The sequence below is a fragment of the Psittacula echo genome (assembly GCF_963264785.1).
Source record: "Psittacula echo genome assembly, chromosome: 29".
Classification (NCBI taxonomy): domain Eukaryota; kingdom Metazoa; phylum Chordata; class Aves; order Psittaciformes; family Psittacidae; genus Psittacula; species Psittacula echo.
In genome coordinates this window covers 519,000-541,306 of record NC_137764.1, presented here as the reverse complement: position 1 = coordinate 541,306, position 22,307 = coordinate 519,000, and the positions used below count along the sequence as shown (strand labels likewise).

General features: G+C 62.3%; 1 protein-coding gene across 1 annotated transcript; it reads right to left on the bottom strand.

The window, feature by feature from the left end:
• Positions 1–1,348: 1,348 nt before the first annotated feature.
• Positions 1,349–21,417, bottom strand: LTBP4 (latent transforming growth factor beta binding protein 4; the record flags this gene model as incomplete). Its single annotated transcript, XM_080636074.1, has 25 exons — positions 1,349–1,500; positions 2,501–2,626; positions 3,191–3,538; positions 4,357–4,509; positions 4,614–4,760; positions 6,036–6,164; positions 6,779–6,844; positions 6,929–7,228; positions 7,306–7,434; positions 8,077–8,280; positions 8,357–8,479; positions 9,243–9,368; positions 11,085–11,204; positions 11,952–12,077; positions 12,154–12,279; positions 14,543–14,668; positions 16,145–16,432; positions 16,517–16,663; positions 17,409–17,573; positions 18,187–18,309; positions 18,791–18,842; positions 18,902–19,033; positions 19,776–20,002; positions 20,094–20,330; positions 21,360–21,417. 25 exons carry the CDS (start codon positions 21,415–21,417, stop codon positions 1,349–1,351), a joined length of 3,930 nt encoding a protein of 1,309 aa, XP_080492200.1.
• Positions 21,418–22,307: the final 890 nt, after the last annotated feature.

The window sequence follows — 22,307 nt, the reverse complement described above, 5'->3', positions numbered from 1 at the left end:
CCCCATTGCACCCCTAAAACCCCATTGCCCCAATACCCGCTATTTCACCCCTAAACCCCCACTGCACCCCCCCCTCCCATTGTACCCCCCCCATCCTCCCGTATCCCAGGATGGGGGGGAACCCCGCACCCCAAAACCTCCCCTCCGAGCCCCCCCCTCACCTCCGGCTCCTTCCCGCTCCCGTGTCCCGCTGGGAAGTGCCCCTGGTCCCGGTGCCCCCCCCGGCCCCACCTCCGCTCCCCCCGGACAAGGGCGCTCCTTGTCCCCATCCCATGGGAATGCCGGGAATTCGGGCGCTCAGCACAAAGCTCCCCCCGTGGGAGGCCGCGACCGAGGCGATGGCGGGGGGGGGGGGGGCACCGGGGAACCCCCCCATAGCACCCATAGGAGCCCCCCCCGGGGCTATCCATAGCATCCATTGGACCCCCCATAGCATCCATAGGACCCCAATAGCACCCATAGAACACCTCCTTTGGACCCCTAAAGCACCCATAGGACCCCCAATGGCACCCATAGGATCCTCGTAACACCCTTCAGACCCCCATAGCACCCGTAGGACCCCCATAGCACCCACAGGATCCCCATAGCACACTTGGGACCCCCATAGCACCCGTAGGACCCCCATAGGACCCACATAACACCCATAGGATCCCCAAAGCACACTTGGGACCCCCATAGGACCCCCATAGCACCCATAGGATGCCCGTAACACCCTTGGGACCCCCATAGCACCCATAGGACCCCCATAGCAACCTTGGGACCCCCATAACACACATAGAACACACCTCTTTGGACCCTCATAGTTCCCCCATAGCACCCTATGGACCCCCATAGCACCCCCATAGCATTCTTGGTACCCCCACAGCACCCATCGGACGCCCACGGCACCCTTGATACCCCCACGGCACCCATAGGACCCCAATAGCACCCTTGGGACCCCTATAGCACCCCATGCACATCCACTCTCGCGGGTATCCCATGCCCCCCCCAAGCACCCAAGCAATGCACTGACTCAGCGGACCCCAGCACCCATGGGCGCGGGTGGGCGCCTGAATGGGCCCATTGATGGGGGGGGGGGGCAGGAATTCGGGTCCCATTCCCACGTGGGGGGGTCCCATTCTCACGGTGGGGGGGTCCCATTCCCATTGGGGGGGGGTCCCTCCTGTCCCAACCCCCCCAAAACCCCTTTATTTTATAGAAAACCTTTATTGTATAAAAGTGGGGGGGGGTCCCCAAGCCCCCCCTCCCCCCAGGGGCACCCATGGGTGCCCACCCCCCGTTCATCCCTATGGAACCCCCCTGGGACACAATAAATAGGCCGGGGGGGGGGGGGGGGGGGGGGGCTCCTTTATGCTCGATGGGGGGGGGGCGCGGGCACGCAGCGCGGGGGGGGGCGCGGCGCAGGCGCGTGCCCGGGGGGGCAGAGGCAGCGGAAGGAGCCGGGGGTGTTGAGGCAGCCTCCGGGCCGGCAGGGGGCGCCCTCCGAGCACTCGTCCACGTCTGGGGGGGGGGGGCAGTGGTTATGGCGGGTGGGGGGTAAAAGGGGGGGGTCTGGGTGCTATGGGGGGGGTGTCAATGGGGTATCAATGGAGGGGTCAATGGGGGCTCCATGGGGTATCAATGGGGAGGTCAATGGGGGGGTCAAAGGGGGTATCAATGGGGGTTCCATGGGGTATCAATGGGAGGTCCATGGGGTATCAATGGGAGTGTCAACGGGGGGTGTCAATGGGGGCATCAGTGGGGGTATCAGTGGGGATATCAATGGGGGTGTCAATTGGGGGGTATCAATGAGGTTATCACTGGGGTGTCAATGGGGTATCAATTGGGTGTCAATTGGGGGTTATCAATGAGGTTATCAATGAGGTGTCAATGGGGATGTCAATGGGGTATCAATTGGGTATCAATGGGGGTGTCAATGGGGGTATCAATGGGGGCTCCATGGGGTATCAATGGGTATTAAGGGGGGTATCAATGGGGATATCAATGGGGTATCAATGGGTATCAATGGGAGTATCAATGGGTGTCAATGGGGGCTCCATGGGGTATCAATGGGTATAAATGGGTGTCAATGGGCATCAGTGGGTATCAGTGGGTGTCAATGGGCATCAGTGGGTATCAATGGGTGTCAATGGGTATCAATGGGGGCTCCATGGGCTATCAATGGGTATCAATGGGTATCAATGGGTGTCAATGGGTATCAATGGGTGTCAACGGGTGTCAATGGGGGCTCCATGGGCTATCAATGGGTATCAATGGGTGTCAATGGGTATCAATGGGTGTCAATGGGTGTCAATGGGGGCTCCATGGGGTATCAATGGGTATCAGTGGGTGTCAATGGCTGTCAATGTGTGTCAATGGGGGCTCCATGGGGTATCAATGGGTATCAATGGGTGTCAATGGGTGTCAAAGGGGGCTCCATGGGGTATCAATGGGGGCTCCATGGGGTATCAATGGGTATCAGTGGGTGTCAATGGGTGTCAATGGGGCCTCCCGCGCTCACCCACGCAGTCGAGGCGCGCGGGGTCGAGCCGGAAGCCGCGGTCGCAGGCGCAGGTGAAGCCGTCGGGGACGCGCACGCAGCGCCCATGGTGGCACCCGCTGAGCACCGCGCACTGCGCCGGGCCCGCTGCGGGGGGGCAGCGATGGAGCCCCCGTGGGACCCCAAATACCCCCCCGGGACCCCAAATACCCCCCCGGGACCCCAAATACCCCCTCTGGGATCCCAAATACCCCCCTGGGACCCCAAATACCCCCCCGGGACCCCAAATACCCCCCCGGGACCCCAAATACCCCCTCTGGGACCCCAAATACCCCCCTGGGACCCCAAATACCCCCCCGGGACCCCAAATACCCCCTCTGGGACCCCAAATACCCCCCCGGGACCCCAAATACCCCCTCTGGGACCCCAAATACCCCCCCGGGACCCCAAATACCCCCCCAGGACCCAAATACTCCCTCTGGGACCCCAAATACCCCCCCGGGACCCCAAATACCCCCTCTGGGACCCCAAATACCCCCCCGGGACCCAAATACCCCCTCTGGGACCCCAAATACCCCCCCGGGACCCAAATACCCTGCCTGCATCCCCATCACCCCCTGTACCCCATCACCCCCTGTACCCCATCACCCCCTGTACCCCATCACTCACCTTCCTCTCCCTCCTGCTCCTCCTCCTCCTCCTCCTCCTCGCCCCCCCCCTCCTCCTCAGGGTACCCGCGGGGGGGGGCCCCGTGGGGCTGCAGGGCCCAGGGGGGGCCGGGGGGGGGCTCGTAGCGGGGTCCCCGCCCCCGGTGGGGCGGGGGGGGGGCGGCGCGGGGGTCCCCGAACTCGAACCCCCCCGCGGCCCCCCCCCCCCCGAAGCCGTAGGGGTCGTACTCGGGGCGGAAGAACGGGGGGGGGGCGCGGGGGGGGCCCCCGAAGAAACCAAAGGGGAGCCCGAAGGGGGGGGCAAAGTCGGGGGCGTACTCGTAGGCGGGGGGGGGCTGGGGGGGGCCGTAGCCGGGGGGGCGCAGGACATTGCACAGGAGCTCGAAGTCATCTAGGGGGGGGGCAAGAGGAGAAAGGGGGGGTTTGGGGGACCCCCCCCCAACACCAGGGTCTATGGGGGGGTCCCCATAGGTAGGGATGGAAGGGGGGGGGACAAGAGATCACTGCCTATGGGGGGGGAAAGGGGGGTCCCTGGTGGTGGTGGGGTCAATGGGGGTGCAGGGCTCTATGTGCTCTATAGGGGCTCTATGTGCTCTACAGGGGATATGAGGGGGGGGCTCTATGTGTTCTATAGGGGGTACAGGAGGTCTCTATGCGCTCTATAGGGCCCCTATGTGCTCTATAGGGGTTCAAGGCTCTATATGCTCTATAGGGTCTCTATAAGGGCTGTATTTGCTCTATAGGGTCTCTATGTTCCCTATATGGTCCCCACGTGCTCTATAGGGTCTCTATGTGCTCTATAGGGTCCCCATGATCTCTATAGTGTCCCCATGGTCTCTATAGGGTCTCTACGCTCTCTATAGTGTCCCCATGGTCTCTATAGGGTCTCTATGCTCTCTATAGGGTCTCTATGTATTCTATAGGGTCCCTACGCTCTCTATAGTGTCCCCATGGTCTCTATAGGGTCTCTACGCTCTCTATAGTGTCCCCATGGTCTCTATAGGGTCTCTATGCTCTCTATAGGGTCTCTATGTATTCTATAGGGTCCCTACGCTCTCTATAGTGTCCCCATGGTCTCTATAGGGTCTCTACGCTCTCTATAGTGTCCCCATGGTCTCTATAGGGTCTCTACGCTCTCTATAGTGTCCCCATGGTCTCTATAGGGTCTCTATGTTCCCTATGGGGTCCCCATGCTCCCCGCGGGGGTACCTGAGTGCCTGGCGGGGCAGAGCGCGCAGTCCATGCCCCACGCCTGCCCGTACAGGCAGCAGCATTCGCTGTACGTGACCTGCGCGTCCAGGCGCGGCCGCGCGCACACCAGGTCCGCGCCCACCTCCTGCCAGCACACGGCCTGCGCGGCCTCTGGGGGGCGCGCATGAGCGCGGTCAAGCCGGGGCCCATTGACCCCGTGTCCCGGCCCGTCCCGTTCCCCCCCCCCCGGGGCCCCGCAGTGGTCGCGCCCTCACCCAGGCTCGTGTCGTTGTCGACGCAGCGGCGCTGGGAGCCGTCCAAGACGAGCGGGGGGGGGCAGGAGCAGTGGTACGAGCCCACGGTGTTGATGCAGAGTCCCCCCACGCACGGCTCCGACTCGGCCGCCGAGCACTCGTCGTTATCTGGGGGGGGGGGTGTGTGGAGAAGGGGGTCAGGGGTGGGGGGTCAGGGGGGATGTGGGGCAGGTTTGGGGGGTCAGGGGCAGGTTTGGGGGGTCAGAGGCAGGTTTGGGGGGTCAGAGGCAGGTTTGGGGGTCCAGGGCAGGTTTGGGGGGCAGGTTTTGGGGTTCAGGTTTGGGGGTGCAGGGCAGGTTTGGGGGTCCAGGGCAGGTTTGTGGGTGCAGGTTTTTGGGGTTCAGGTTTGGGGGTGCAGGGCAGGTTTGGGGGGGCAGGTTTTGGGGTTCAGGTTTGGGGGGCAGGGCAGGTTTGGGGGTGCAGGGGCAGGTTTGGGGGGGCAGGTTTTGGGGTTCAGGTTTGGGGGTGCAGGGCAGGTTTGGGGGGGCAGGTTTTGGGGTTCAGGTTTGGGGGGGCAGGGCAGGTTTGGGGGTGCAGGGCAGGTTTGGGGGGGCAGGTTTTAGGGTTCAGGTTTGGGGGTGCAGGGCAGGTTTGGGGGGGCAGGTTTTGGGGTTCAGGTTTGGGGGTGCAGGGCAGGTTTGGGGGTTTGGGGGGGCAGGTTTTAGGGTTCAGGTTTGGGGGTGCAGGGCAGGTTTGGGGGGGCAGGTTTTGGGGTTCAGGTTTGGGGGGGCAGGGCAGGTTTGGGGGGGCAGGTTTTTGGGGTTCAGGTTTGGGGGTGCAGGGCAGGTTTGGGGGGGCAGGTTTTGGGGTTCAGGTTTGGGGGGGCAGGGCAGGTTTGGGGGTGCAGGGCAGGTTTGGGGGGGCAGGTTTTAGGGTTCAGGTTTGGGGGTGCAGGGCAGGTTTGGGGGGGCAGGTTTTGGGGTTCAGGTTTGGGGGGGCAGGGCAGGTTTGGGGGGGCAGGTTTTAGGGTTCAGGTTTGGGGGTGCAGGGCAGGTTTGGGGGGGCAGGTTTTGGGGTTCAGGTTTGGGGGGCAGGGCAGGTTTGGGGGTGCAGGGCAGGTTTGGGGGGGCAGGTTTTGGGGTTCAGGTTTGGGGGGGCAGGGCAGGTTTGGGGGTGCAGGGGCAGGTTTGGGGGGGCAGGTTTTGGGGTTCAGGTTTGGGGGTGCATGGCAGGTTTGGGGGGGCAGGTTTTGGGGTTCAGGTTTGGGGGGCAGGGCAGGTTTGGGGGGGCAGGTTTTGGGGTTCAGGTTTGGGGGGGCAGGGCAGGTTTGGGGGTGCAGAGCAGGTTTGGGGGGGCAGGTTTTGGGGTTCAGGTTTGGGGGGCAGGGCAGGTTTGGGGGTGCAGAGCAGGTTTGGGGGGGCAGGTTCGGGGCTCGTTGCTCACCCACGCACTGCAGATGCTCCGGTTCGTAGTAGAAGCCGCTGGGGCAGTAGCAGCTGAAGCCGGGGGCCGCGTTCACGCAGACCCCCCCCCGGCAGAGCCGCGGCGCGAACAGAGAGCACTCATCCACATCTGGAACCACAATGGGGGCAATGGGGGTAAGGGGGGGTAATGGGGTAAAGGGGCTGATGGGGTAATGTGGGGAATGTGGGCAATGTGGGCAATGGGGGTCAATGGGGCAATGGGGGTAATGGGGCAATGGGGGTAATGGGGTAATAGGGTAATGGGGAGAATGGGGGTAATGTGGGCAATGGGGGTCAATGGGGGTAAAGGGGCTGATGGGGGTAATTGGGGTAATGGGGGTGATGAGGTAATGGGGGGAATGGGGGTAATGTGGGCAATGGGGGTCAATGGGGCAATGGGGGTAATGGGGTAATGGGGTAACGGGGGTAAAGGGGCTGATGGGGTAATGGGGGTGATGAGGTAATGGGGGAATGGGGGTAATGTGGGCAATGGGGGGCAATGGCGGTAATGGGGGTAAAGGGGCTGATGGGGGTAATGGAGGTAATGGAGTTAATGGGGGAAATGGGGATAATGGAGGTAATGGGGGAAATGGAGTTAATGTGGGTAATGGGGGTAATTGGGCAATGGGGGCGATGGGGGCAATGGGGGTCAATGGGGTAACAGGGGCAATGGAGGCAATGGGGGTCAATGGGGCAGTGGGTGGCGATGGGGACCCCACTCACCTACGGGGGCTCCCTCGGGGTCCTCAGCGCGGCCGGGCCCGTGCGGGCAGAGGGCGTCGTGGTCCTCTGTGGGGCAGGAGCGGCCGTGGGCACCCAAACCCCCCCCCCCCCCCAAACCTCCCCCCCCATCACCCCCGTTTGGGTCCGTACCGGAGCCGGGTTCCGGGCAGGGGCCGTCGGGGGGGGGGCACCGCTCTCCCCATGCCCAGCCCAGGCTGCAGCAGCACTGCCGCCGGGTGACGTTGGGCGCCAGCGGGGCGCAGTCCCGGCTGTAACACCCGGCGCTGCCGCGGGGGGCGCTGCGGAGCCCGGGGGAGGGCGCCCCGCAGCGCCCCGTGACGGGGTCGAACTCGTGGCGGCCGTCGGGGCACAGGCACAGGAAGGAGCCGTCCACGTTCTCGCAGCGCTCGGCCCCGCACACCCCGCGCAGGGTCTCGCACTCGTTCACGTCTATGGGGGGCAATGGGGGGCAATGGGGGGGGGGTTATAACGGGGACACCCCCCCCCCCCGTTGGTCCTGGCCGTACCCACGCAGTGGTGGCCGTGGGGAGCGGTCTCGTAGCCGGGGTCGCAGGCACATTGGAAGGAGCCGGGCAGGTTGAGGCAGGTGGCGTGGGCCCCGCACAGGGTCCCGTTGTGGGAGCACTCGTCCACGTCTGGGGGGGAAATGGGGGGGGGGTTTGGGGGGGGCCCAGTCTGAGGGGGGGGGATGGAGCCGCTCTGGTGGGGGGGTCCTGCCCTTATTGGGGGGGGGGTCCTGGGCAGCTCTGGGCCTCAGAGCTCCCTCCCTCTGCTCCCCTACATCCCAGAGCATCCTCCTTCTGGTTCTGTATATCCCAGAGCATCCTCCTTCTGGCCCTGTATCCCATAGCATCCTCCTTCTGGTCCTGTATCCCATAGCATCATCCTTCTGGTCCTGTATCCCATAGCATCATCCTTCTGGTCCTGTATCCCATAGCATCATCCTTCTGGTCCTGTATCCCATAGCATCATCCTTCTGGTCCTTACATCCCATAGCATTGTCCTGGTTCTGTATCCCATAGCATCATCCTTCTGGTCCTGTATCCCATAGCATCATCCTTCTGGTCCTTACATCCCATAGCATTGTCCTTCTGGTCCTGTATCCCATAGCATCCTCCTTCTGGTCCTTACATCCCATAGCATTGTCCTTCTGGTCCTGTATCCCATAGCATCCTCCTTCTGGTCCTTACATCCCATAGCATTGTCCTTCTGGTCCTGTATCCCATAGCATCCTCCTTCTGGTCCTGTATCCCATAGCATCCTCCTTCTGCTCCTACCCCCCACGGCACACTCCTTGCCCTTCCCCATGCTCCCGACGCCCCGGTCCCAGCCGTGCCACCGGCGCTCACCGATGCAGTCCCCGCCGCGGCCGCGCCGGTAGCCGGGCTGGCACTCGCTGACGCAGCGGTAGGAGCCGGGCTCGTTCTCGCAGCGCTGGGCCCCGCACAGGCTCCCCCCGTACTCCCGGCACTCGTCCACGTCTGCGGGCACAGACCCTGGGTACCGAGACCGCCCCAAGCCCCCCCTGTGCCCCCCGCCATGGCCGCAGCCCCTCACCCCGGCACTCGGCCTGGTCGGCGTCGGTGCGGAAGCCGGGGGGGCAGCGGCACTCGAAGGAGCCGTCGGTGTTGGTGCAGAGGCCACCGGCGCAGAGGCCCCCGCGCTGGCACTCATCGATGTCTGCGGGCATGGGGGGATAGGGGATGTGATGGGATACCGGGATATTATGGGATATGGGATGTGGGATATGGGGTATGGGATATGTGGTATGGGGCATGGGATATGGGGTATGGGGTATGGGATATGGGGTATGGGATGTGGGGTATGGGATATGGGGTAGGGGATATGGGATATGGGGCATGGGATGTGGGGTATGGGATGTGGGGTATGGGATATGGGGTATGGGATACAGGGATGGGATACAGGGTATGGGATATGGGATATGGGGTATGGGATACGGGGTATGGGGTATGGGATATGGGATATGGGATATGGGGTATGGGATATGGTATATGGGGTATGGGATATGGGGTATGGGATATAGGGTATGGGATACAGGGATGGGATACAGGGTATGGGATATGGGATATGGGGTATGGGATACGGGGTATGGGATATGGGGTATGGGATGTGGGATATGAGGTATGGGGTATGGGATGTGGGATGTGGGATATGGGATGTGGAATATGGGGTATGGGATGTAGGGTATGGGGTATGGGATGGACGTGGGGATTAGGATGGGTATAGGGACTGGAATGGGTACAGGAGAGCAAAATGGGGACATGGGGATCTGGGATCAGGATGGGCACAGGGACTGGGATTGGTGTCGTGATGTGGGGACTGCGATGTGCGCAGGGACTGGGATGGGCGCAGGGACCGAGATGGGAACAGGGGCCAGGATGGGCGCAGGGACCAGGTCTGGGTTGGGCTGTGCCGCACGCACCGGTGCAGGCAGTGCCCGTGGCCGTGCGGGTGTATCCCTGTGCACAGAGGCAGGTGAAGGAGCCCTCGGTGTTGAGGCATTCCCCATGCGGGAAGCAGAAATCCCCCTCCAGGCACTCGTTGATGTCTGCGGGACACGGTGCGGTGAATGGATGCGGTCAATGGATGCGGTCAATGGATGCTGTCAATGGATGCTGTCAATGGATGCTGTCAATGGATGCTGTCAATGGATGTGGTCAATGGATGCTGTCAATGGATGCTATCAATGGATGCTGTCAATGGATGCTGTCAATGGATGCTGTCAATGGATGCTGTCAATGGATGCGGTCAATGGATGCTGTCAATGGATGCTATCAATGGATGCTGTCAATGGATGCGGTCAATGGATGCTGTCAATGGATGCTATCAATGGATGCTGTCAATGGATGCTGTCAATGGATGCTGTCAATGGATGCTGTCAATGGATGCGGTCAATGGATGCTGTCAATGGATGCTATCAATGGATGCTGTCAATGGATGAGGTCAATGGATGCGGTCAATGGATGCTGTCAATGGATGCGGTCAATGGATGCTGTCAATGGATGCTATCAATGGATGCTGTCAATGGATGCTGTCAATGGATGCGGTCAATGGATGCTGTCAATGGATGCTGTCAATGGATGCGGTCAATGGATGCTGTCAATGGATGCTATCAATGGATGCTGTCAATTGATGCTGTCAATGGATGCTGTCAATGGATGCTGTCAATGGATGCTGTCAATGGATGCGGTCAATGGATGCTATCAATGGATGCTGTCAATTGATGCTGTCAATGGATGCGGTCAATGGATGCGGTCAATGGATGCGGTCAATGGATGCTGTCAATGGATGCTGTCAATGGATGCTGTCAATGGATGCTGTCAATGGATGCTATCAATGGATGCTGTCAATTGATGCTGTCAATGGATGCGGTGAATGGATGCGGTGAATGGATGCTGTCAATGGATGCGGTCAATGGATGCTGTCAATGGATGCTGTCAATGGATGCTGTCAATGGATGCGGTCAATGGATGCGGTCAATGGATGCGGTCAATGGATGCTGTCAATGGATGCTATCAATGGATGCTGTCAATGGATGCTGTCAATGGATGCTGTCAATGGATGCGGTCAATGGATGCTGTCAATGGATGCTGTCAATGGATGCTGTCAATGGATGCGGTCAATGGATGCAGTCAATGGATGCTGTCAATGGATGCAGTCAATGGATGCGGTCAATGGATGCTGTCAATGGATGCTGTCAATGGATGCGGTCAATGGATGCGGTCAATGGATGTGGTCAATGGATGCTGTCAATGGATGCGGTCAATGGATGCGGTCAATGGATGCGGTCAATGGATGCTGTCAATGGATGCTATCAATGGATGCGGTCAATGGATGCTGTCAATGGATGCTGTCAATGGATGCGGTCAATGGATGCTGTCAATGGATGCTATCAATGGATGCTGTCAATGGATGCTGTCAATGGATGCTGTCAATGGATGCGGTCAATGGATGCTGTCAATGGATGCTGTCAATGGATGCTGTCAATGGATGCTGTCAATGGATGCGGTCAATGGATGCAGTCAATGGATGCTGTCAATGGATGCGGTCAATGGATGCGGTCAATGGATGCTGTCAATGGATGCTGTCAATGGATGCGGTCAATGGATGCGGTCAATGGATGCTGTCAATGGATGCGGTCAATGGATGCGGTCAATGGATGCGGTCAATGGATGCTGTCAATGGATGCTATCAATGGATGCGGTCAATGGATGCTGTCAATGGATGCTGTCAATGGATATGGGGATCCGGGGGGGTCCGGGACCTGTGCAGCGGCCGCGGTGAGGGCGGAAGCCCCCCCGGCAAGGCCGGCACTGGAAGGAGCCCGCGGTGTTCAGACACTCCTGGCCTGGGCACGCAGCCTCGTTCTCGCACTCGTCGATGTCTATGGGGGGATATGGGGGGATCAGTGTGTGGGGACCCCCATGGCGGGGTGACCCCATTGCATGATGACCCCCATTGCATGGTACCCCTATGGCGCGGTGCCCTCAATGGTGCCCCCATTGCATGGCACCCCTATGGCGCGGTGCCCTCAACGGTGCCCCCATTGCATGGTACCCCTATGGCGCGGTGCCCTCAACGGTGCCCCCATTGCATGGCACCCCTATGGCGCGGTGCCCTCAACGGTGCCCCCATTGCATGGCACCCCTATGGCGCGGTGCCCTCAACGGTGCCCCCATTGCATGGCACCCCTATGGCGCGGTGCCCTCAACGGTGCCCCCATTGCATGGCACCCCTATGGCGCGGTGCCCTCAATGGTGCCCCCATTGCATGGCACCCCTATGGCGCGGTGCCCTCAACGGTGCCCCCATTGCATGGCACCCCTATGGCGCGGTGCCCTCAACGGTGCCCCCATTGCATGGTACCCCTATGGCGCGGTGCCCTCAATGGTGCCCCCATTGCATGGCACCCCTATGGCGCGGTGCCCTCAACGGTGCCCCCATTGCATGGCACCCCTATGGCGCGGTGCCCTCAATGGTGCCCCCATTGCATGGCACCCCTATGGCGCGGTGCCCTCAACGGTGCCCCCATTGCATGGCACCCCTATGGCGCGGTGCCCTCAATGGTGCCCCCATTGCATGGCACCCCTATGGCGCAGTGCCCCCAGTGATGCTCCCCCATCCCTGCTCACCCTGGCAGGGCTCTCCTGGTGCCCCGGCGCGGTACCCGCCAGGGCAGAGGCACCGGTAGGAGCCGGGCAGGTTGTCGCAGCGCCCATGGGTGCAGGGGGGGGGGCTCTGGGCGCACTCATCCACATCTATGGGGACAAGGGGGGGGTCTCAGCTCACACCAGGGCTCGGTGCCTCCCCCCGCACACCATGGTCCCCGCTGACCTTGGCACTCGGTGCCGGCGGCGCTGGGCTGGTACCCGGCCTGGCACAGGCACCGGTAGCTCCCCACCGTGTTCTCGCAGCGCCCATGGGTGCAGGGCTGGGGGCTGCGGCGGCACTCGTCCACGTCTGCGGGGGGGCAGCGATGGGTGCGGGTGGGGGGGTACGGCAGAGGGGTGACAAGGAGGACGGATGGGAGGGCAGGGAGATGGGGGCATGGGGATGGGGGCATGGGGATGGGGGCATGGGGATGGGGGCATGGGGATGGGGGCATGGGGATGGGGGCGTGGGGATGGGGGCATAGAGATGGGGGCATGGGGATGGGGGCATGGGGATGGGTGCGTGGGGATGGGGGGATGGGGATGGGGGCATGGGGATGGGGGCATGGGGATGGGGGCATGGGGATGGGGGCGTGGGGATGGGGGCATGGGGATGGGGGCATGGAGATGGGGGCATGGAGATGGGGGCATGGGGATGGGGGCTTGGAGATGGGGGCATGGAGATGGGGGCATGGGGATGGGGGCATGGGGATGGGGGCATCGGGATGGGGGCATGGAGATGGGGGCATGGGGATGGGGGCATGGGGATGGGGGCGTGGGGATGGGGGCGTGGGGATGGGGGCATGGGGATGGGGGCATGGAGATGGGGGCATGGGGATGGGGGCATGGGGATGGGGGCATGGAGATGGGGGCATGGGGATGGGGGCGTGGGGATGGGGGCGTGGGGATGGGGGCATGGGGATGGGGGCATGGAGATGGGGGCATGGGGATGGGGGCGTGGGGATGGGGGCATCGGGATGGGGGCGTGGGGATGGGGGCATGGGGATGGGGGCATGGGGATGGGGGCATGGAGATGGGGGCGTGGGGATGGGGGCGTGGGGATGGGTGCATGGGGATGGGGGCATGGAGATGGGGGCATGGAGATGGGGGCATGGGGATGGGGGCATGGAGATGGGGGCATGGAGATGGGGGCATGGGGATGGGTGCATGGGGATGGGGGCATGGAGATGGGGGCATGGAGATGGGGGCATGGAGATGGGGGCATGGGGATGGGGGCATGGGGATGGGGGCATGGAGATGGGGGCATGGGGATGGGTGCATGGAGATGGGGGCATGGGGATGGGGGCATGGGGATGGGTGCATGGGGATGGGGGCATGGGGATGGGGGCATGGGGATGGGGGCATGGGGATGGGGGCATGGAGATGGGTGCATGGGGATGGGGGCATGGAGATGGGGGCATGGAGATGGGGGCATGGAGATGGGGGCATGGAGATGGGGGCATGGGGATGGGGGCGTGGGGATGGGGGCATCGGGATGGGGGCATGGAGATGGGGGCATGGAGATGGGGGCATGGGGATGGGGGCGTGGGGATGGGGGCATCGGGATGGGGGCATGGAGATGGGGGCATGGGGATGGGGGCATGGGGATGGGTGCATGGGGATGGGGGCATGGGGATGGGGGCATGGGGATGGGGGCATGGGGATGGGTGCATGGGGATGGGGGCATGGAGATGGGGGCATGGGGATGGGGGCATGGGGATGGGGGCATGGGGATGGGGGCGTGGAGATGGGGGCATGGGGATGGGGGCATGGAGATGGGGGCGTGGGGATGGGGGCGTGGGGATGGGGGCGTGGGGATGGGTGCATGGAGATGGGGGCATGGGGATGGGGGCATCGGGATGGGGGCATGGAGATGGGGGCATGGGGATGGGGGCGTGGGGATGGGGGCATGGGGATGGGGGCGTGGGGATGGGGGCATGGAGATGGGGGCATGGGGATGGGGGCATGGGGATGGGTGCATGGGGATGGGGGCATGGAGATGGGGGCATGGGGATGGGGGCATGGAGATGGGGGCGTGGGGATGGGGGCATGGAGATGGGGGCGTGGGGATGGGTGCATGGGGATGGGGGCGTGGGGATGGGGGCATGGAGATGGGGGCATGGGGATGGGGGCGTGGGGATGGGGGCATGGAGATGGGGGCGTGGGGATGGGTGCATGGGGATGGGGGCATGGGGATGGGGGCATGGGGATGGGGGCATGGGGATGGGGGCATGGGGATGGGGGCGTGGGGATGGGGGCATGGAGATGGGGGCGTGGGGATGGGTGCATGGGGATGGGGGCATGGGGATGGGGGCATGGGGATGGGGGCATGGAGATGGGGGCGTGGGGATGGGGGCATGGGGATGGGGGCATGGGGATGGGGGCATGGGGATGGGGGCATGGAGATGGGGGCATGGGGATGGGGGCATGGAGATGGGGGCATGGGGAGATGGATGCAGGGAGAGATGGGTGCCCGCAGCAACGGGTGCCCGCAGCAACGGGTGCCCGCGGCAATGGGTGCATGGGGCACTGGGTGCATGAGGCAATGGGTGCCCATGGCACCGGGTGCTCACCGATGCAGTGGGTGCCCTGGGTGCTGAGCCAGAAGCCGGGGTGGCAGCGGCAGGAGTAGCCCCCACGGTGCGGGACGCAGCGCCCGGGGCCGCAGAGCTGCGGGTTCCGCTCGCACACGCTGCCCGCTGCCGACACACAGGGACACGCGTGGGACACATGGAATACACAGGGACACGCATGGGACACGCATGGGACACATGGAATACACATGGACACGCGTGGGACACATGGAATACACAGGGACACGCATGGGACACGCATGGGACACATGGAATACACATGGACACGCATGGGACACGCATGGGACACATGGAATACACAGGGTCACGCGTGGGACACATGGAATACACAGGGACACACATGGGACACATGGAATACACAGGGACACGCATGGGACACATGGAATACACAGGGACACGCATGGGACACATGGAATACACAGGGACACACATGGGACACATGGCATACACATGGACACACATGGGACACGCATGGGACACATGGAATACACAGGGACACACATGGGACACGCATGGGACACATGGAATACACATGGACACACATGGGACACGCATGGGACACATGGAATACACAGGGACACACATGGGACACATGGAATACACATGGACACACATGGGACACATGGAATACACATGGACACACATGGGACACATGGAATACACATGGACACACATGGGACACATGGAATACACAGGGACACGCATGGGACACGCATGGGACACATGGAATACACATGGACACACATGGGACACGCATGGGACACATGGAATACACATGGACACACATGGGACACATGGCATACACATGGACACACATGGGACACATGGAATACACATGGACACGCATGGGACACGCATGGGACACATGGAATACACATGGACACGCATGGGACACGCATGGGACACATGGAATACACAGGGACACACATGGGACACATGGAATACACAGGGACACGCATGGGACACGCATGGGACACATGGAATACACAGGGACACACATGGGACACATGGAATACACAGGGACACACATGGGACACACATGGGACACATGGAATACACATGGACACACATGGGACACGCATGGGACACATGGAATACACATGGACACGCATGGGACACATGGAATACACATGGACACACATGGGACACGCATGGGACACATGGAATACACATGGAATACACATGGAATACACATGGAATACACATGGAATACACATGGAGACACATGGGACACATGGAATACACATGGGATACACATGGACACGCATGGGACACTCATGGACACACATGGCATACACATGGACATGCATGGAACACATGGAATACACATGGACACACATGGACACGCATGGGATACGCATGGACACACATGGAATACACATGGAATACACATGGACACGCATGGGACACACATGGAACACATGGACACGCATGGGACACACATGGACACACACGGGACACGCATGGACACACATGGAACACGCATGGAACACATGGACACGCATGGAACATGCATGGACACACATGGAGCACATGGAATACACATGGACATGCATGGAGCACACATGGAACCCCCCACACCTGGTGCCTCCGGCGTGGGGAGGGGTCCCAGCAGCCCCATGGTGGGCCTGGGCACCACAATGACCTCAGGGGCCGGGGGGGGCTCATGGGGGGGCCGCGGTGGCCGCGTGGTGGCCGCTGGCAATGGGGTGGCAACGGGAGGGGGGCCCGATCCTGGGCCCGATCCTGGTCCTGATCCTGGGCCCGATCCTGGACTCGATCCTGGTCCTGATCCCGGGCCCGATCCTGGACTTGATCCTGGTCCTGATCCCGGTCCTGATCCCGGCTGCTGCTCCTGGTGCCATGGGGCTGTGGGTGATGGGGGATGAGGGTGACTTGGGGGGGGTGGGGGGGTGGATTTGGGGGTGCAGGGCGGGGTCTGGGGGTGCTCACGCGTGGCCGGGGGGGCAGCGGTGCTGGTGCGGGGCCGGCCGAGGGGGACGCGGGTCAAATCCTGCCCCAGGTACCGGGCGTTGAAGCGGAGGTCGGAGGCAGAGTAATGGTACCCGGGGCCGGCTGGGCAGATCTCCTTGAACCCCTCTGCATGGGGGGGGGGAAACGGGGGGGGGTCACCCCCAAATCTGCCCCCCCCCCAACATCCCCCTGGAGCATCCATGGGATGCAGAATGCTGCGTGGTCCATGGGGATCAATGGGGGTCAATGGGATTCAATGGGGATCAATGGGGATCAATGGGGATCAATGGGGATCAATGGGGTTTCAATGGGTCAATGGGGATCAGTAGGGTTCAATGGGCTTTAATGGGCTTCAATGGGGTTCAATGGGGCTCAATGGGGTTCAATGGGAATCAATGGGGATCAATGGGGGTCAATGGGGATCAATGGGGGTCAATGGGGATCAATGGGGTTCAATGGGAATCAATGGGGATCAATGGGGGTCAATGGGGATCAATGGGGCTCAATGGGGTTCAATGGGAATCAATGGGGATCAATGGGGTTTAATGGGGATCAATGAGGATCAGTAGGGTTCAATGGGCTTCAATGGGGTTCAATGGGGCTCAATGGGGTTCAATGGGAATCAATGGGGTTCAACCAGGTTCAATGGGGTTCAATAACAGTTCAGTGGGAATCAATGGGAATCAGTGGGGGTTCAATGTGGTTCAATGGGATTCAACGGGAATCAATGGGGTTTCAATGGGGTTCAACAGAGATCAATGGGAATAAATGGGGATTCAATGGGATTCAGTGGGGATCAATGGAAATCAGTGGGTTTTCAACGGGTATCAGTGGGCATCACTGGGGCATCAATGGGGCTCAATGGGCTCACCGGAGCCGGGGGGGGGGCAGCGCAGGCAGGCCCCCCCCCAGGCCTTGCCCACGCGGCTGCAGCAGCAGATCTGGCGCGTGATGTTGCGCAGGGTGGGGAGCGCGCAGCGCCCGGCGCGCAGCACCCGGAAACAGGGACCCCGCGCCTCCGACAGCACCTGCTGGGCTGCGGCTTCGCTCGGACCCCGACCGGCACCGGCATCGACCCCGTCCGCATCATCCCCATCCCATCCCCATCCCCATCATCCCCATCCCCATCATCCCCATCCCCATCATCCCCATCCCATCCCCATCCCCATCATCCCCATCCCATCCCCATCCCCATCATCCCCATCCCCATCATCCCCATCCCATCCCCATCTCATTCCCATCGTCCCCATATCCATCGTCCCCATCCCCATCATCCCCATCCCCATCATCCCCATCCCATCCCCATCCCCATCCCATCCCCATCCCCATCATCCCCATCCCATCCCCATCCCCATCATCCCCATCCCATTCCCATCTCATTCCCATCGTCCCCATATCCATCATCCCCATCCCCATCATCCCCATCCCATCCCCATCCCCATCATCCCCATCCCATCCCCATCCTCATCCCATCCTTATCTTTATGACCATCATCCTTATCCCTATCCTCATCTTCATCATCATCCCCATTCTCATTCTCATCCTCACCCCATCCCCATCCCCATCCCTGTCATCATCCTCATCCCATCCCCATCATTACCCCCATCCCCTCCTCATTCCCACCCCATCCCGCCCCCTCCCTGGCTCACAGATGCAGCTGGACCGGGACGCATCCAGCAGGAATCCCGGCGGGCAGAGGCAGGCGAAGCTCCCACGGGTGTTGGTGCAGAGCCCGTTGCGGCAGAACCCGCCCTGGCCGCACTCATCCACATCTGGGGCAGGGGGGGCAACCTCAGACCCCCCCCTGCCCCCCCCCCCGGCATCCCCGCATCCCACATCCTGCATCCCACACCCTGCATCCCGCATCCCCGCATCCCCGCATCCCGCATCCCCGCATCCCACATCCCGCATCCCCCACCCTGCATCCCGCATCCCGCATCCCCGCATCCCACATCCCGCATCCCCGCATCCCGCATCCCTGTATCCCACATCCCTGCATCCTGCATCCCACACCCTGCATCCCACATCCCGCATCCTGCATCCCACATCCCACATCCCGCATCCCCCACCCTGCATCCCACATCCCGCATCCCCCACCCTGCATCCCACATCCCGCATCCCCCACCCTGCATCCCGCATCCCCCACCCTGCATCCCACATCCCGCATCCCCCACCCTGCATCCCACATCCCGCATCCCCCACCCTGCATCCCACATCCCGCATCCCCCACCCTGCATCCCGCATCCCGCTCACCCTCGCAGGACCCATTCTGGCGCTGGAACCCCGGTGGGCAGGGAGCATCCAACTGGGGCAGCTCTGGGGGGGGGGTGGCACAGGGATGAGCCCCCCCCATGCCCCCCTCACTGTGCCCCCCCCGTCCCCCCCCCCCCGTGTCTCACCAGCGCAGGGCTCGCACTCGTGCACCCCCCAGGCCACGCCGGCCCCCCCCCGGCAGCAAATGTCCTGGGTGCGGAGGCCGGGGAGGGGGGAGCTGCACTGCGGGGGGGGCGGGAGGGGTTGGGAGGGAGATAGCGGCCCCCCCCCCAGCATCCCCACAGCACCCATGGGTGCCCCCATCACCCATAACCCCCCCATCACCCATGGGTGCCCACATCACCCATAACCCCCCATCACCCATAACCCCCCATCACCCATAACCCCCCCATCACCCATGGGTGCCCACATCACCCATAACCCTCCCATCACCCATAACCCCCCCATCACCCATGGGTGCCCACATCACCCATAACCCTCCCATCACCCATAACCCCCCCATCACCCATAACCCCCCCATCACCCATGGGTGCCCACATCACCCATAACCCTCCCATCACCCATAACCCCCCCATCACCCATAACCCTCCCATCACCCATAACCCTCCCATCACCCATAACCCCCCCATCACCCATAACCCCCCCATCACCCATGGGTGCCCACATCACCCATAACCCTCCCATCACCCATAACCCTCCCATCACCCATAACCCCCCCATCACCCATAACCCCCCCATCACCCATGGGTGCCCACATCACCCATAACCCTCCCATCACCCATAACCCTCCCATCACCCATAACCCCCCCATCACCCATAACCCCCCCATCACCCATGGGTGCCCACATCACCCATAACCCTCCCATCACCCATAACCTCCACATCACCCATAACCCCCCCATCACCCATAACCCCCCATCACCCATGGGTGCTCCCATCACCCCTCGGGGGGGGGGGTCCTCACCTCACCCCCCCTCATCTCCCGGAAGCACCGCCCGTACCCAGCCCCCTCCCCATTGGGGGGCACCCGGAGGTCCCCACGGCCGGGGTGGGGTGGGGGGGGCCCGGGGGGGCCCGTTTGGGGGGGGGGGGGCTCTTCCCTGCGCCCCCCCCGCACCCGCTCCACTTGGTGAATGGTGACCGAGGCCTCGGGGGGGTGCTGCACGTGGACACTGACCATGGACTGGGCGCCTGGGGGGGGCCGGGGGGGTCCATGGGTGCTTGGGGGGGGGCAGCACCCATGGACCCATCCAATGCAAGATGGGGGGGGGGCGGCTCTCACCATCCTCTTCCTCACGGTGATTGGCCAAGGGCAGGGTGTAAACGGACCTGGTGAGGGCTTGGGGCCCCCCCTCATCTCGGGGCCCCCCCACATTGGGGCCCCCCCATAGGCTGAGGGCCCCCCCCCGGGTGCCGTTGGCCGGGAGGTGGCAGAAGCGGCCCGTGAAGTGGGGGGGGCAGAGGCAGGAGTCGGGGCGCGCGCAGACCCCCCCGTTCTGGCACAGCAGCGGGCACAGGACTGCGGGGGTGAAAACGGGGGGGGGGGGGCACCCCGATGTCAGCCCCCCACATACACCCCAATGTACCCAGTGCATCCCAGTGAACCCCAGTGTCAGCCCCCCAATGCACCCAATGCACCCCAACGTATCCCAATGCACCCCAATGCATCCCAATACACCCCAACGTATCCCAATGCACCCCAATGCATCCCAATACACCCCAACGTATCCCAATGCACCCAATGCACCCCAATACACCCCAACGTATCCCAATGCACCCCAATGCATCCCAATACACCCCAACGTACCCCAATGCACTCCAATGAACCCCAATGTCAGCCTCCCAATGCACCCAATGCATCCCAATACACCCCAACGTATCCCAATGCACCCCAATGCATCCCAATACACCCCAACGTATCCCAATGCACCCCAATGCATCCCAATACACCCCAACGTACCCCAATGCACCCCAATGTCAGTCCCCCAATGCACCCCAATGCATCGCAATACACCCCAACGTATCCCAATGCACCCCAATGTATCCCAGTGAACCCCAATGTCAGCCCCCCAAAGCACCCCAATGCCCCTCAATGCATCCCAATACACCCCAACGTACCCCAATGTCAGTCCCCCAATGCACCCCAATGCACCCAATGCACCCCAATGCATCCCAATACACCCCAACGTACCCCAATGCACCCCAATACATCCCGATGCACCCCAATACATCTCAATACATCCCAATACATCCCAATGCACCCCAATATATGTCAATACATCCCAATGCACCCCAATACACCCCAATACATCCCAATGCACCCAATGCATCCCAATACACCCCAACGTATCCCAATGCACCCCAATGCATCCCAATACACCCCAACGTACCCCAATGCACCCCAATGTCAGTCCCCCAATGCACCCCAATGCATCGCAATACACCCCAACGTATCCCAATGCACCCCAATGTATCCCAGTGAATCCCAATGTCAGCCCCTCAAAGCACCCCAATGCCCCTCAATGCATCCCAATACACCCCAACGTACCCCAATGCACCCCAATGTCAGTCCTCCAATGCACCCCAATGCACCCAATGCACCCCATGCATCCCGATGCACCCCAATACATCTCAATACATCCCAATACATCCCAATGCACCCCAATATAGGTCAATACATCCCAATGCACCCCAATACACCCCAATACATCCCAATGCACCCAATGCGGCCCCAGCATGGGGGGTGCCCCATCCCCTGAGGGGGGGGCCCGATCCCGTTGCCCCTCCCGGCCCCCCCCGGCCCCGCCGCTGGTGCCGGGTCCCGGCGGGACGCGATGACCTCATGGCGCTGCGTGGGTGGGACAGGACCCGCCCCCCCCAACTTCCTCCCCCCCCCCCCCCCCGGCACCCATCGACCCCCCCCCCCCGGCTTGGGATGGGCGGGGACAAGGGGGCGAGGACACGGAGACAGCCCCGGTACCGGATACCCCGGTCGGGACCGGACCCCATCGGTACCGGACCCCATCGGTACCGGATACCCCAATTGGGACCGGACCCCATCGGTACCGGATACCCCAATTGGGACCGGACCCCATCGGTACCGGACACCCCAATTGGGACCGGACCCGTCTTTTACCGGACACCCCGATCGGGTTCCGAACCCCATCGGTACCGGATACCCCGACGGGGACCGGACCCTTCCGTTATCGGACACCCCAAGCGGGTTCCGAACACCACATCGGTACCGGACACCCCAATTGGGACCGGACCCGTCTTTTACCGGACACCCCGATCGGGTTCCGAACCCCATCGGTACCGGATACCCCGACGGGGACCGGACCCTTCCGTTATCGGACACCCCAAGCGGGTTCCGAACACCACATCGGTACCGGACACCCCAGTTGGGACCCGACCCGTCTTTTAGCGGACACCCCGATCGGGTTCCGAACCCCATCGGTACCGGATGCTCCAATTGGGATCCGACCCTTCCGTTACC